The sequence below is a fragment of the Marmota marmota genome, unplaced genomic scaffold (genome assembly GCF_001458135.2).
Source record: "Marmota marmota marmota unplaced genomic scaffold, marMar, whole genome shotgun sequence".
NCBI classification, from domain to species: Eukaryota; Metazoa; Chordata; class Mammalia; order Rodentia; family Sciuridae; genus Marmota; species Marmota marmota.
Genome location: NW_026000005.1, coordinates 15,042 through 30,661, shown reverse-complemented (window position 1 = coordinate 30,661; position 15,620 = coordinate 15,042). Strand labels below are relative to the sequence as shown.

Sequence of the window (15,620 nt, the reverse complement as noted above, 5' to 3'; positions counted from 1 at the left end):
CAAAACATTACAAATTTCTTGATATATCATATTTCACACTTTGATTCAAGTGGGTTATGAACTCCCATTTTTACCCCATATACAGATTGCAGAATCACATCAGTTACACATCCATTGATTTACATATCTACATGTATATTCTTACAACTTTATTTAGAAGGTTTTCTCCAAAGTCAATGACTAAACCAACATTAGCTTTATGAAGTTATAGTTTTTTGTTATATAGAACAAGGCCTCTACTTTTCCTTCCTTTGGATATCTCAAATGCCCAGTCAATAATTGTTAAAATCTACATTTAAAAAATTTTATTTTCTCTATTCCAAGTATACTTGTTCTAAAGCATGTTAAAATACTGACTTGACTTGGTACTTTCTGTAATGCTCATCAAACCCTGAAAGATTCCCACACACAGAAACAGAAAAGACCATTTGCAATGAGAACTTTCTCATTGAAATGAGCAGTTTCCTCAGATCTCGTGTTAGAATTCTACTTTCCTACTCTTCAGAAGCACACATTTAGCAAATGCTTTAAGGATACTTCTCCCAATGGAAGTAATTTTACAATACCAACTTTTCAAAGTAGGCAGGAAGTTGGCAAGGTGGGTTGGCAGGCCCAGGTTCCTGGGCTGGAATAGGCCTTGATCTGTTTCCCAGGCTGAAATTAAGTAATTCAAATCAGAGAAATAAGCTTCATTAATAGAAATGCAGATACCCTTTGACTTATGATGGTGTTTTGTCCAAATACAATCATTGTAAAAATACTGTAAGCTGAAAATGCATCATATATACTTAATTTACCAAACACAGGGTTAGCATAATCTACCTTAAATATGCTCAGAACACTTAAATTAGCTTATAATTGGGAAAAATCAACAGTCTATTTTATAATAAATTGTTTAATATCTCATGTAACTTACTGAATACTCAACTGAAAGTGAAAAAAAAACAGTGCTTGTGCACTATTGTGAATCTGAAAAATTTTAAGTCAAACCATCATAATTCAGGGACAGTCTTGCATATAGAAAGAAATGTTATGCTGAAGCACACTTGTTTTTGAAGTCCAGTGTCAGGCGCACTTAATAACAGAGACACATTATTTCCAAAATTATCTATTTTTTTTTATTTTGTAAAAGTTTGTTTCTAAAATATTAGATGTGTTGTTGAAAGCCTCCCCCAACACATACAGAATAAAACTGAGGCAGTTATACAATACAGAATGCTAGATCATTACTGTTAGATTCAAATTAATTCTATAACTTTTTATAGAGAAGTCAATTGTTTGACTTGATACATTTCATCTTCTGTGTTTGCACAGAAAATTAATATCAAAAGACTGAATACAAAATGTCCTTGCTCAAGGAATCTTCCTTTTTTGGGCTGGTGCTATGTAACAAAGATCATCAGCTAAACACACTGTCCAATATGGAAAATACTAGCCACACATAATGTTATACATTTTTTTAAATAAATTAAATAAAAACTTTAAATTTAACTCTACAATAACACTAGCCACATTTCAATCTCTCAGTAGTCACATGTGGCTTGTGGCTACCATACAGGACAGTGTTGATACAGAATACTTCCATTATCAAAGAAAGATCTGTTGGAAAGAACCAAGTTAATCATCATTTGAGTCATCTGTGCCTCTTAGTCCTCTATCCCTTTCCTATCTCCTTAATCAGCAACTAAAATGGTTAAAGTGGTTTTTTTCCCCTCTGATGAAGAAAGAGCTATACTGACTATATATCTAATTTATAGCTGCTTGGCTACATATGTAATTTATACTTGCTGTGAATAAAGGAGTAGTCCTCTTTCCAAGAGCTTAGATCCTTGACTCTTCCCTGCCATGTTATCCAGATAGGACAAAAGGCTTATGGAAGGCTGGCCTATTCCTAAAGAGCTCAGTACCCTGTGAAATCCTATTGACACATCCTAACAAGGGAAGCTTTCCAAGGAGAAAAAACTGAAATTTTTCCTCAGCTGGAAATTATAATTTGATTAAATAAAGTAGTTTTTCAGAAGGAGTAAAAGAGCAATAAGAAAACTCACCTGCATGTAGAAAGAGGAGCAAACTGTACACCTTTCTCCTTGCATTCCCTTCTTATTCTTTCTTTTACATTTCTACAGAGATCTACAACCCTAGAAAAGGAAATTGAATAGAATATTACACTTTCAAATGAAAACTACACAAATTCTAAGAAGTGCTGGTTTATCTGGTACCCTTCATGTCTGTAAAATCTCTTAACCATAAACTTTCATAGTTACTCTTTAGAGAGTGCACAAAAAGAGCCTTGATCATTCATATTGGGTCCTCCACTCATAACTTTGAAGGTAACAAAGTCCTTTCTTTGTTGCTTTAGACGAAATACAAATCAGAAGAGTAGACTCAAGCCTCATGAATGGAGTTTCCCATACTTAGGAAACCTAACTTCAAAATAAACTTAATTACAAGATTTTACAAGTTACAAAAAATATGCTAATGAAAATTCAATTCTGGGTTATTCGAATACCAATCTTTATCGATGTCTAAGCAGCTTTCCTTAATTCAAAATAATTCAATCAAAAATAATTATGTCCTATCAAACGTGCCACAGACTATTCTCAAGCTAAAATCCAATTTGACAAAGACTTATTGGATATAGACTGTGTAAAGTGCTAATGTGTTATGCTAGACTGTTTGATATTGGGTCAATGAAAATAGGGGATGGTTGGCAATAATCCTTCATAGGAAAATATTTGACAATATTTAACAATGTTCATCTATTTTTAAATTCACCCATATTTAAATGTCAGCTGCAGCATGTCATTGTAACTACATATTTTGTTTTATCTAAACAATAAAACTCCTAAGCCATATATAAACCATTTTATTCCCCTATAAATATCTTGGCCACATACTGGCAGAATCTGTGTTTTAAGCAATGGTTTGTTTAGCACCAAGAGAACAAACTCAGAAGGTTGGCCTAGCTTTCTAATCTTCAAACTGATTCGACTGTGTAGGATCAATAAAAACCATACTTTTAAATGGATTAAGCCTTATAAAGCATATTTAAGTTATCTATATTCTCAGTATCAATAAATATAGGATTAAAATATAAATAAGGCTTTAATATTATCATGCCATATTTTTTATTTTTATGAATGCAGCATATAAAAATTTTATAAATTCTAATTTTACAAAACACTGCTTTTAAGTTAAATTCTGATTTAATTTATGAGAGTTGCAGGTAAATATGATTTACCAATGTTATGTAAGCCTCATTCATAGAATGGCAAAAATGAATATTTTTAAAAATATAAAGTATTAAAGATTACTGAAATTTGGTGTTTTTATCTTGAAAATTCACTTATAAAAAGCTTTCAATACAAATAAAACCTATTCAGCTTTAATATCTATAAAGACTAAGGAATACTATAATAATAAAGTTACTAAATAACAAGTTACTAAAATAACAAGTTCTTTATCTTGGCTTTAGAAAACAATGTAAGTGTTACTGCCAAGTATTCTAAAAATATTAATACAATTCTTCTGTTGATTGGACTATGTTTCAGATTAAATACATGTAAATATACTTAATTGTCAAAAATGCAATAGGAAATATGGGCATGTTAAGAATGGCCTATATCTAAACCCTGGTAAGTGAATAATAAAAGAGATGGTAAGAGGGCTGAGGATATAGCTCAGTCACAAGGCCATGGGTTCAATCCCCAGCACCACCAAAATAAAGAGAGAGAGAGAGAGAGAGAGAGAGAGAGAGAGAGAGAGAGAACACGAACACAGGACTAACTGGTTATAATTGCCAAAGGTATGTTTCTATACATGATTTGTGGGAAAGGGGTTCTGAAAGTATTCTCATATAATTTAGATAAGTGCAATACAGTCCACTGGACCAATCTTTTTTTTTTTTTTTTGATATAAATGCAACTATGTATATACTTTAAAATTCTTACTTGACCTATCAGCAAATTTTGCACTGTTGATCACTTTCCCCTTGGGGGGGGGAAAAAAACATCCCTGGGCTTTTCTTCTAAAATCTCTAGAGATTATTCCTCAATCTACTTTGCCAGGTGCTGTTTGTAGACTATCTTCTATATGTTGAAAGTCCCTAGGACTTCTTTCATAGGTTCTTTTATTTTTCCCTCTACTCCATTCTGTTTGTATAAAGCAGTTTAAATCACCACACTCCCACTGCTATCTCCAAAATCTTTAAAACCTCCAACTCTTAAAAAACAGCTTTTTAAAATTTATTTATTTGGGTATTGAGGATTAAACCCAGGGGCACTCAACCACTGAGCCACATCCCTAATGCTTTTTGTATTTTATTTAGAGACAGGGTGTCACTGAGTTTAGGACCTCACTAAGTTGCTGAGGCTGGCTGTGAACTTTTGATCCTCCTGCCTCAGCCTCTCAAGCCACTGGGATAACAGGCATGTGCAACCATGTCTGGCAAAAACATGACTCCAGAGTTGATTCATAGGACTCTACATGAATACTCATTGAGCACTTTAAAAAAAAAAAAAAAAACTTACCAGGTATAGTCAGTGTGCTAGGGTCACTATGGGACACACAAAGATTAGTTAAGACCAATAACCCTTTAAGTGGCCTTGCATGAAGAGGCCAAAGACCCAATAATGTGTGAAAGTTGAAGGTCCTGGTCCCATGGGCTACTGCTAAATACAGTCACCAGCTAGCTAAAAGTTCAAAAAACAAAGCAAGTTAGTTAGTACATGTGTAATAAGTAAAGTTTACTTCACAAATGCGGTTACTTTTCATTAATGTTATCAGTTAACATTAATGAATTATGAATTTTTCATAATGCTAAAGAGAAACCTCTACACTAACCCATGTGTACCAGTGATAAGGACAGAATGTTTGTGTCCATCTCAAAATTCACATATGGAAATCCTAACCCCCAGTGTGATGACATTAGGAGGTGGGACTTTTGGGGAAGAGGCACAGCTCTCATGAATGGTAGTGGGCACTTATAAATAAGACACGAGAGGGTTCTCGCTGCTTTCTGTCATAGAAGGATACGATGAGAAGAGAGCCATCTCTAAGCCATAAAGTCAGCCTTTACCAAAGACTGACAATGCTGGCACCCTAATATCAGACTTCAAGACTCCAGAACTGTGAGAGATAAAAATTTCTTGTTTAAGAACATTTAAGTCACTCAGTCTATGGTATTCTGTATACAGCCCAAACTAAGAAACCCAGCAAGGAGATGTATTAAAAGACTAAAATCATCTTTGAAAACACTATGAAAAGCCTCTAAACTACTTCTGCTGCTCAAGTGTAAAATGTCCATGAGCTGGTAATTCTTTTTATTTACAAAATTTATTCCCCTTATTAAAATTAAATATGAAAACAGAGAGATACTATAAACTGGGTTAATATCTAGTAATCCAAGGAACATGAGCACCAATGTACCAATAGTCACAGTCCCGGGTAAGTGAAGACAACATGATAGGAAAGTTTTCTGAGGGGACAAAAAAGAGCTTAAGGAAAACAAAATGTTATATGATATGTACTATCTAAACAGTAGATTCATAGCAATTTGTTATAGCCTACATTCTTTATTGTAGATTTTAAATAGTGCACAAATTTATAAAGAAAAAGTAAAATGTAGGCATATTAAAAAGAAAAAGTAAAATGTAGGCATATTTAAAAAATATATATATATATATATATATATAATTCCTGAAGGAATTAATTCACAAGTCCATTTTTAATAAAACTACTTGACATTTCCAAATAAGTTTATATTAATTTACAAACTAATATTTGTATGAGAGTGTGTGTGTATGTGTGTGTGTGTGTGTGTGTGTGTGTGTATTTCTGATAAAGAAATCTATACATTTATTTCCATTTATCGATTTGGGCCTTTTCTTTCAATATTATCCCATTTTAGAATTTTGCTTATATTTAAAAATAGAAATGTATTTAATTTCTTTTTTCTTATTTAATAAATATATTTTATTTTTTTGGTTTATTTATTTATTTTTATTTATATGTAACAGCAGAATGCCTTATAATTCTTATTACATATATAGAGCTCAATTTTTCATCTCTGGTTATATACATAGTATACTCACACCAATCCATGTTTTCATACATGTGCTTTGGATAATAATGATCATCACATTCAACCATCATTAATTACCCCATGCCCCCTCCCTTCCCTTCTCACCCCTCTGTACTATCTAGAGTTCAAAAAATATGGAATGCTTCACGAATTTGCGTGTCATCCTTACGCAGGGGCCATGCTAATCTTCTCTATATTGTTCCAGTTTTAGTATATGTGCTGCTGAAGCAAGCACTGTACTTCATTTCTTAAACAGGGTTTCTTTCAGAAATCACTTAAATGAAATTAAGATCTTGCTTAATACATACATGCACAAACATCAAAAGCTAAATAATATATTACAATAGATTAACTGGTTTTAAAATTTTGGGGGACTTTTTGGAGAACATATTAGTGACCCAAGAATTTAAATAAAGCTGGGTGCAGTGGTACATGCCTGTAATCTCAGTTACTAAGAAGGATGGGAGGTAAGAGGATTGCAAGTTTGAGACCAGCCTCAGCAACTTAGCAAGGCCCTACACAACTTAGCAAGACCCTGTGTCAAAATAAAAAATTAAAAAGGGATAGGGATGTAGTTCAATAGTAAAACATACCTGAGTTTAATCCCAGTATTAAAAAAAAAATTAAAATTAAAGCTAAGTTAAACAAAGAGTAACATTTAGTATTTTTTTCTTCTTATTGGCACATTATATATAACAGTGGGATTTGTTATTATATATTTTTAACATTTAGTTTTTAGTAAGAGTCTTCAAAATGTAAATGTCAATAATACCTTCCTTTTTTGGATTACAGATAAATTTGCCTCAAACCAAAAAAAAAAGTGTAATGGCTGGAAGTTCTGGTATTCTGATGAAGATATTAATTTAAATAAAAGTAGCCACCTTGTTTCAAGGCTTCTTCACAAAATTTTGAAAGTTTATATATTCATACACCAAAATAAATTACTTTAGCAACTCACAAAGCATATTTGAATTGAATAATATCCGACATTTTATTATATATTACCTGTCCCAAGGAGCAGAAGTCTCAAAAGATTCTCCTAATACATAGTATTCCAAACCCAAGTCCTGTTAAGACACACAAAAATCACTAAACTACAACAGATGCAATAATCAGTAAGTAATATTGTTATTATTTCATGTAACTATTAGTATTACATTTCTAATTTAACCTCAAATGCTTTTATTATCTATCCCATAAGAGCTCTGGGAAGGTGCCCTGAATGAAGTATGATCTTCTTAAGGACAGGAATCTTGTGTCTTGCTTTCTTCTGTATCCCTGGCAGCAGACAGAGTGCCTAATACAGAATAGGAATTCAAAGATTTCTCCCGTGAATGGAGTGTCTATCCAGGAAAAATCTACGTACATATAGAGAAGACTAATAGAATAGATTTTTACTGTCTTAAATACCAAATTAACCAATATCAAAAATTGGTCATCAAGATGGAAGAAGTAAAGGGACAGAAGTTGAGAGGGAGTGGGATTAAAATAAGCAAGTATTTTCCTTTCTTCAAGTCAACTTTTCTTTAAAAACAAATTCCAAAAATAGTGTCTCTCTCCTTGAGGTTGACAGATTAGTCAAACGTAGGGAAACAGAGGGATTTCTGCTTGGAAAATATTTTCTAGCTTACAAGATGTAATATTTATATTACAAGTAACTTATACCATTTGATTTCTTTACCCAGAGCACAATTGTCATCACAGCTAGAAAGATAGATTCACAAGACCACAGAATGTAAAGATTTGAGGGGAAAAAAAAGTTATAAGGCAGAAAAATCAATACAGGTTATAAATTTGCACTTCCCATAAAAAGAATCACTTTGACTCTACTAGTGGTTGGCAGGGGGGAAAAAACGCAACTACTGATCTAAAATGGTTGTTTTTCTCTTATGAATTCATTTATTCAGTAAACATATATCTGAACATGTAACAATGGCACTGTGCCCTGGGATTTTTTTAAAATATGAAACAAATAAATCTAGGGGGAAAATCCCTAATTTGCTTTTGACTCAGTTTTAACATTAACTGGAAATTTAAATTAAGACATTTACCCCAAATTGTATGTACACTGTACTTGCTACAACTGTATTTCATTTTCTAGAATTCTGAATTCAGTATTATAAGAAAATGATCAATACCCTTTGTTGAAACAACAAACAAAATTTTATCTATACTCAAAATACTTTCTATAAGAACTGTGGATACTGACAATTTATGGATGTACACATAATGCATAAAACCTATTATCATTCATGATCTGTACATTCCTTAATCAGAATTTTTAACACAGTGGACAGGCAATAAATATATTTTTCCCCATTGGCACCACTAGGTGGGGGACAGAAAGGCACAGGACTAACAATATACTTCAAATTCACTGCAATTTTATAATTTAGATCTTAACTAGAATTAAATTCTTTCTAAAATGAGAAAATATTAATTCAAGCTTTCTTAAATAAGTAAAACCAAACTGTATGTAAGTTTTTGTATTTCCTTCCAAACAATTTCTAACTGAAGAATTAGAAAACTTAGTAGTAAGGAAGCCAAATTCTCAATAGAGTAGCTGAGAAACGACCTTTTAGAATAAGATCATTCACATTAAATAAGAGGCAATATTTAAAAAACAAAACAAAACAATACTAATCACCCGGGAAACAGCAGAAAACAATTAAGAAACCTGAGTTTGTTAGGAAATAGAAAGAAAAAAAAAACACTAAATAAAGGAAGAAATAAATTTCAAAAGAACAATGTCATGTAGCATAGACTTAAATATGACTAATGAAGTTTCTAACATATATCCCATAAAATCTATAATCAGAAAAATTTTAGTGCTCAAGTACACATAAATTATTTATTTCTAAATAGTAATAATCACTAGTGAACCAATAACTACTTGGAATTAAGTTAAATATCAATTTTTAAGAAGACAAGGATTTATATACATAAAAAACAGATTATAAATTAAGTGAGGAATACTGCCAAATAAAACAGCTTGATTCTAACAAGGTAATGTTAGGAAAGGCATCTTCAATGTTCAGACAGAGAATGACTCCATTCTTTTAAAAGACAGACATTAAATCATTTTTAAGTTACTCAAAAGCATAATTTGGTTTAAATGGGCTTCTGTAAAACCACAGCTAATGCAGGGTTCATGTAAATGATGTGCTTAATTATCATATCTTAAGATGTTTAAGAAACTTAAAACTATGGTTTCAAAGTAGGAAAGATTATTATGTGCAATGTAAATTAAATGACAAGGGAAATATGATGTAACCTACTCGAATGTATGCAATGACAAAGGTCAGCAAATATCCTCTCTGTCCATTATCTTCTCCAGCTGCCAATCCACTGTAATTAAAGAACAAACTGTTAATACATTTTAAATGAACCATTAAAAAATATATAAAACTAACCAAACTGATAGGATATCTAAAGAAAACTGCTTTTCCAGATTACATCTCATTTTTATCTTAATTTCATTTATATCAAAGAGATATCAAGAGAATAAGTTTAGACAAAAATCTAAAAATATTTTTTATTTTTCAGTCTAGTCATTAATTTCAAAATTTATCCACCACACTAATAAAGCTGATTTATATTACTTTTCATATTCTCAAAAAGAGCAGAGAATTAGTCATGAAAAATACCTTAAATAAGCTTAATTCTCACATGCATAACAAGACACTTAAGTATTCTTATTTTATTAATATAGGCTGAGTATCCCTAATCTGAAAATCTAAAATCCAAACTATTCAGAATTTCCTGACTTTCTATTCTGGATGGATAAACACAAGTTAGTGTCATCTAGAAGGAGTAGCAGACTTGACAGAATAGCTCTAGTCTAGAACTACTTGAGGACGGGCTATAATGAAATGCAGGGGACTGTTTGTATTAATAGGATGTTTATAAACAAGAAAGAAGCATTGCTGAAAGTGAAAAGTAAGAAAACACAGAAAAACAGTTCTGGGTTGGATGTGAGGTTATAGGTAGAGAGCCAAATAAAGTCCTCAAACAAAAGGAACACATGTCAGAACATTGGCGGGACAAGTGCTTGGAGGAAAACAGCTGAACCCATAACTCACGTAGATATGAAACAGTCAAGATTAAAACCAAAGGAGAAAAAACGCTATAGATCTAGAAAATACAAATGGTTCATCTTGGAACTAAAAGTAGAAGGAAAGGAGATAAGAGTGAAGCCTAAAAAAGGGTACAAGATACCTGTGCTAGGAATCTTTGAGAAGGAGCATGCTAAATATTTTATATGGTGAGAAGTAACAGGTGTGAATAAACATTCAGTTGGCCTATCTCTATTAAGTACGGTTGAGAAAAAGTCCTTCTTTCCTCTCCCAGACAAGACATTTCTCTTTAGATTCTCTTCTAACATCTGGTGAAGGTTTCTGTTTCACACTGGGATCCAGTGAGACAAACCACACAGAAACATGCATTGTTTTACCTAAACTAGGAAGAGATTGAAATTGGACATCCATTCTAAATTCATAAACCCCCAAGGAGAAAAAAAGTCAATTTGGGATTCTTTCCAAGTCATGTTTTCTGGCAAATTTAGCTTTTTAGAATTTTTCTTTTTTCTTTTTTTAAGTTTTTAAAACTGTCAATCTTCTAGTCTGAATTATCTTAAGATACAATTGTGTCATACAACATGAACACAATCACTTATGTAACCACTACAAAAAAAAAACCTATTTAAATTCAAACTGCTTTATTTTAAAGTAGCAACTTCCATCCCTTATTTCCTGCTCTTTGCAAATTTCAGACATCAATTCATGGTTCTTGAACAAATTTAAAGCTATTTCATGAGGAAGCACTGGGAAGACTAATGAAAGAAGAATGAGACAATCATTTATATAAAAGGGCCATCTGGTAAACCTAATCACTCTCATGTTGAATTATGTTAAACAACTTAAGCACACTTTAAAAATAATGATAATATATTACCTTAAGTTCTATGGTAAATGTCAAAACACCTGTCATAAGTGCTGACAAGTAACATTTATTCTCCTCAGTTCTTAGAAAAGTAAAAGCTCTAGCCAACAAGGATAAACAACCAAGGTATGATGATTATTCAATATTTGGTTACTAGGCTGTGTTGGGTCACATATGTTCAAAGGTATTTAACAGTGTTGGAGTGGAGTGGAAGATAAAGAGACAAAATGGCTAAGATAACATGTATTCTAGATTGTTCAGAGTACTTCATTAAAAGCAATCAACTTTAGCTAATAAGGTAATGGGAATACAGGACAAAAGGAAAAGAAAATAATGGACAGATTAATAAAGCCCTAATTAAAAATTAAATACATGAACTAAGTTAACATATAAAAACTTTAGCAGAAAAAAAGTTGGTGGTGCCTTCCTCTAAGTTGTTATGCAGAAGTGACTGAGGATTCAGGATTTGCGGAGTGGCACCTTAAAGAAAAATATCCCTGAGTCTTCAACAATTGGAACCAAAAAAAATTTTTTTAACAGAAAACAAGGGGGCAGTCAGTAACTCTGATAGAAAATCAAAATAAGATATTTCCAAGTTTTAAAAAAAATAAAATAAAGTCATTTTCTTAACCGACAATATGGGTTGCTCAAAAACAAAGATTTTTGCATCTAAATGAAGGAAGCCAGGAAGAAAGTACATTAAGAAATTAATTGTAATGTAACTAAAAAGGAAAAAATAATAGCAAAAACACGAGACACCAATTTGAGCCAATGTTTTTAACAGTTTATCTCTGCTTTAAATTAATATCTCATTTACTATAATCTATTTTTAATGGATAAATCTGGTAGAAGTGTTATTTGGAGTAAGCAAAATGTTGGAATTAAACCAACAGTTCTGGAGCTTTAGTATCAGTGTCTGGCAAGCTGAACCCTGTATCTGAAAGAAGATTCACTCTTATTTATAAGCTATAAATTGATTGTGTGATGTAAGAAAACAAACCCAGCATTACTGACATGCCTGAAATTGATTACTCAAACAAAACTGATAATATGGTTCTGAAAAACCATCTAAAGATTAAAATACTCTGTCTTACAGGTAATAGGCATAAAAGAATTAGGAAAAAAAAAAGATATCAGGGAAAAATACAGAGCTTGGCTTCATAAATTCATTCAACAAATGTTTAGTCAATTTCAAGTATGTTCCAAGTATCAAGAGTGAGGCCCAGGAACAGACAAATCATGCCTTATTAAAAAAAATTAAGTGTAAGACAGAACGGGCACTTTTTATCATCAATGGGCACTTTTTATCATCTAACAGGAAATGTGACACATTACTTACTAGTAAAGATTTGCTAGTTACTCTGAATTTTAATTACAATTATTGATCCTACAAAGTAGATTTCCTGTGTGTGTGTGTTAGGAAGGTAAGAACACTGGGATAAAACTAAGCAAATCCAACCCTATAAACAGTGATCCAAAACATTATTAGAAAATGTCTTCTTCCATTTCCCTACAAGTCCTTCTGAAAAATTTTATAGTCCCAATTAAATACTTAAATATATAAAAAAAATTTAATGTTTCAGTTTCTAATATTAAAGACTAGAGCAGAGATAAAATGTTTTCATTAAAATTTACTTATCACCTGTGAGTACCTACTTCCTAAGCAGTAGGTATACAAATAATGCCAAATTCCTTCTGGACAGGGAAACATGCACATTTTAAAAATGCAAACAAAAATGAGATGACCTGAAAGCCAAGCAATTTGATCATTAAATAAATCTTTATAGCATAATTATTTTTAATTAATTTAATTGAAACATCAGTAATTCCAAAAGGTAACATATAAAAACTTAAGCAGAGAAAGTTTGAAAGATTAGTGAACTTTATCTGTTACTAAAGAAAATTAAAATTCTACTTGCCAGTTTCAGAATAGGGGGAAAAAATGTGAGAGCCTAATTTTTAATATTCAAAAATAGTACAACAATAAAACTTAAGCCCAAGGTTATACCCTTTTCCACTCTGACAATACTTCACTTCAACATTGTTCAGAGAATCCTGGAAGTAAAAAGCTAGTTACATATTAAAGTAAGTGTGTGTGTGTGTGTGTGTGTGTGTGTGTGTGTGAGAGAGAGAGAGAGAGAGAGAGAGATACTCTAAAACACACAGTGTTCAATTGTTTGCTTAGAAGGAAAAAAAGAATAAAAGTATTAGAAAGAACTCAGACTAAGCATAATGTGTATGCTATATTTTAACACTGAAACAAACAAAAAAAGTAAGACTAGTATCCAGAAAACTGATAATTTATGTACTTAGAAAAGAAAAAATGTAGTCCTGATAAATGGCATTTCCACTATAGTTCTCATTGATCAGTCTGATGATCCATCAAGCAGACAGACAAAAACCACCCTATCATTATTCAGTTGGTTATAGATGTGAAATGTTTTCTGTTTCTTTATACCAGCACAAAACTGTAAATGACAGGGGGTGGAGTATAGACAATTTGTCAAATACCAGGGATTAAACTTAATTTCATTTTTAAAATACACTAATAGTATGTTTTATACATACAATATTTTCACTGAAGAGTAACATGACGATGAATTTTTTCCTACTTTACCACAACAAATATGAAATGGGTATTAGTGCAAACGACCAATAAAAATAATATTTATATACTCCATATATAATTAGATAAGTTAGAGTAATCAATCTAACTTCTTACAAATTTTGGAAGTAAATCAAAACAGTATTTTAAATTTACTATAATAAATTACCAGAAATTTAAAATGAAATTTAAATTAATTAATAACTGCCTAGAGATAAGCAGTCTGTTTATAAACATTACAGTTTGGTGCATTAATAACTGGTTGGAGATATTAGAATTCTAGCTTATTATTCTCTTGGCATTAAGAACTTAAAGACATACCCAAATTTTGCAGCAATGTCATATACTTGTTTTTCATGTTGAAGAACCTTCTCACGGTCCCCCTCAAATAGTAATGTGGCTACACTTAGCTGATTTGGATCAAATCCTTTAAACTTAAAAAAAATATATATTTTTATTACAGATGAGTTTAATCTTGCAAAACAGTAAATCAAAATGCATTTGCTCTTTTCCTTCTGGTCTGAGTTCAAATACACCAAGTTCTTAAAAATTGAACTTCGGAACTTTAAATTTCAATCAATAAGAATGCTTAATGCACCTATGCAGGTCATTACAATATAAAACTATACAGCATACAAAAAACATTTTATATGTATTCCATGGTTTTAATCATATAAAACCATGTATGCCATGGTTTAAATAAAATGTCATATTGATATATAAATATAACAAATTATCAGAATTATAATAAAGAATTAAATAAAAACTACAAAATAATAAAGTAGCTAGTTGTAGGGGGGAACACAACAGTATCCTTACATACTAATAAGAACTTCTTATTAAAAAATACTTTCAAAAGAGATCTTAAACATAAAACTAAGAGAAATAATCTTATAAAGAAATATATAACTTCATTAGGAAAACATACCTAAAAAATATAAGATTTATGCTCCTGAATGCATAAACTAAGCATTACAAACCTATATATTACTCCATTCTGAGTTTAGTAAGAACCCCAGTGGACTGTTGAAAATGAAGAGTTTCTAAAATTTTTTCTAGAATAGAAAAGAGGTAGGTGATAGTAACCTAAAGGAAAATTCTGAATAACAAGAGGGAAAATCAGACCTACAACAATTAAACCCATTTAATTTTTCAAGAACAAAAAGCTCAATTAAAAATATGCATTCAGGGGCTGAGGATGTGGCTCAAGTGGTAGCACGCTCACCTAGCAAGCGTGGGGCACTGGGTTCGATTCTCAGCACCACATAAAAATAAAATAAAGATATTGTGTCCACCTAAAACTAAAAAATAATTTTAAAAAAATGCATTCAAATGGAGTTTGTTTATTAGACAAATACTATGAGAAGATGTGTTGTAATCAATGTAAGATGTAATCAATGATAGAAGAAGGGATTAATTAGTTATTGGTGCGACTCAACTGGTTACCAACTGGGGGATCAGGAGGTGAAGATTACTTTAGATATTTACTTCACATCATAAAATTGAAATAAATTAAAGTGTAATAAGGAAAAATTTTAAATTCTCATTCAACACAAAAGAGAAAATCAAATGGTCATAACCATAGGTCCAGATGAACGAAGCTTCTAAGCTCAGAAGCAATTAAATAATTACAGAAAAGGCTTAAAAAATTTGAAGTTTTAACACCAAAAAGAAAAATCTCTTTTTAAGTGGGAAGTACTGGACTGAAAACATTTATTTACAAAATTTACAACAAAGGATCTCTAATAATTCCTCAAAGAGAACATAGCAGAGGAAAAAAAGCAATCAATCACTTTGGCAAAATAATCATATTCAACTAACTCAGAGAAAAATTACATCTAGAAAATATAAAGAAATGTTTTGTCTCACTGATTTTGAAGAACATCATCTAAAACAAAGGACTACTCCCCTCCCAATAAATTTAAAACATAAAAAAGCAACAAGAACAAAACCCATATGCAATAATAAGGCCACAACAAAAAAATGACACAC

At 31.4% G+C, this 15,620-nt stretch overlaps 1 protein-coding gene and 1 non-coding gene across 3 annotated transcripts in view; both read right to left on the bottom strand.

Moving 5' to 3' along the window:
• The window catches only part of LOC107138502 (alkyldihydroxyacetonephosphate synthase, peroxisomal), a 52,702-nt gene that overhangs the window by 26,266 nt on the left and 10,816 nt on the right, over positions 1 to 15,620 (bottom strand). For both annotated transcript variants that reach the window (XM_048808007.1, XM_015481086.2), the window contains exons 5-8: positions 13,950 to 14,062; positions 9,361 to 9,430; positions 7,088 to 7,149; positions 2,049 to 2,138 (exon numbers count right to left, since the gene is read on the bottom strand). In XM_048808007.1, coding sequence (XP_048663964.1) covers positions 2,049 to 2,138; positions 7,088 to 7,149; positions 9,361 to 9,430; positions 13,950 to 14,062 — 335 coding nt within the window. The remainder of the gene's footprint in view (positions 1 to 2,048; positions 2,139 to 7,087; positions 7,150 to 9,360; positions 9,431 to 13,949; positions 14,063 to 15,620) is intronic.
• LOC125618396 lies at positions 6,211 to 6,317 on the bottom strand. Its single transcript, XR_007349677.1, has one exon. It is a non-coding gene; the product is annotated as a U6 spliceosomal RNA (small nuclear RNA).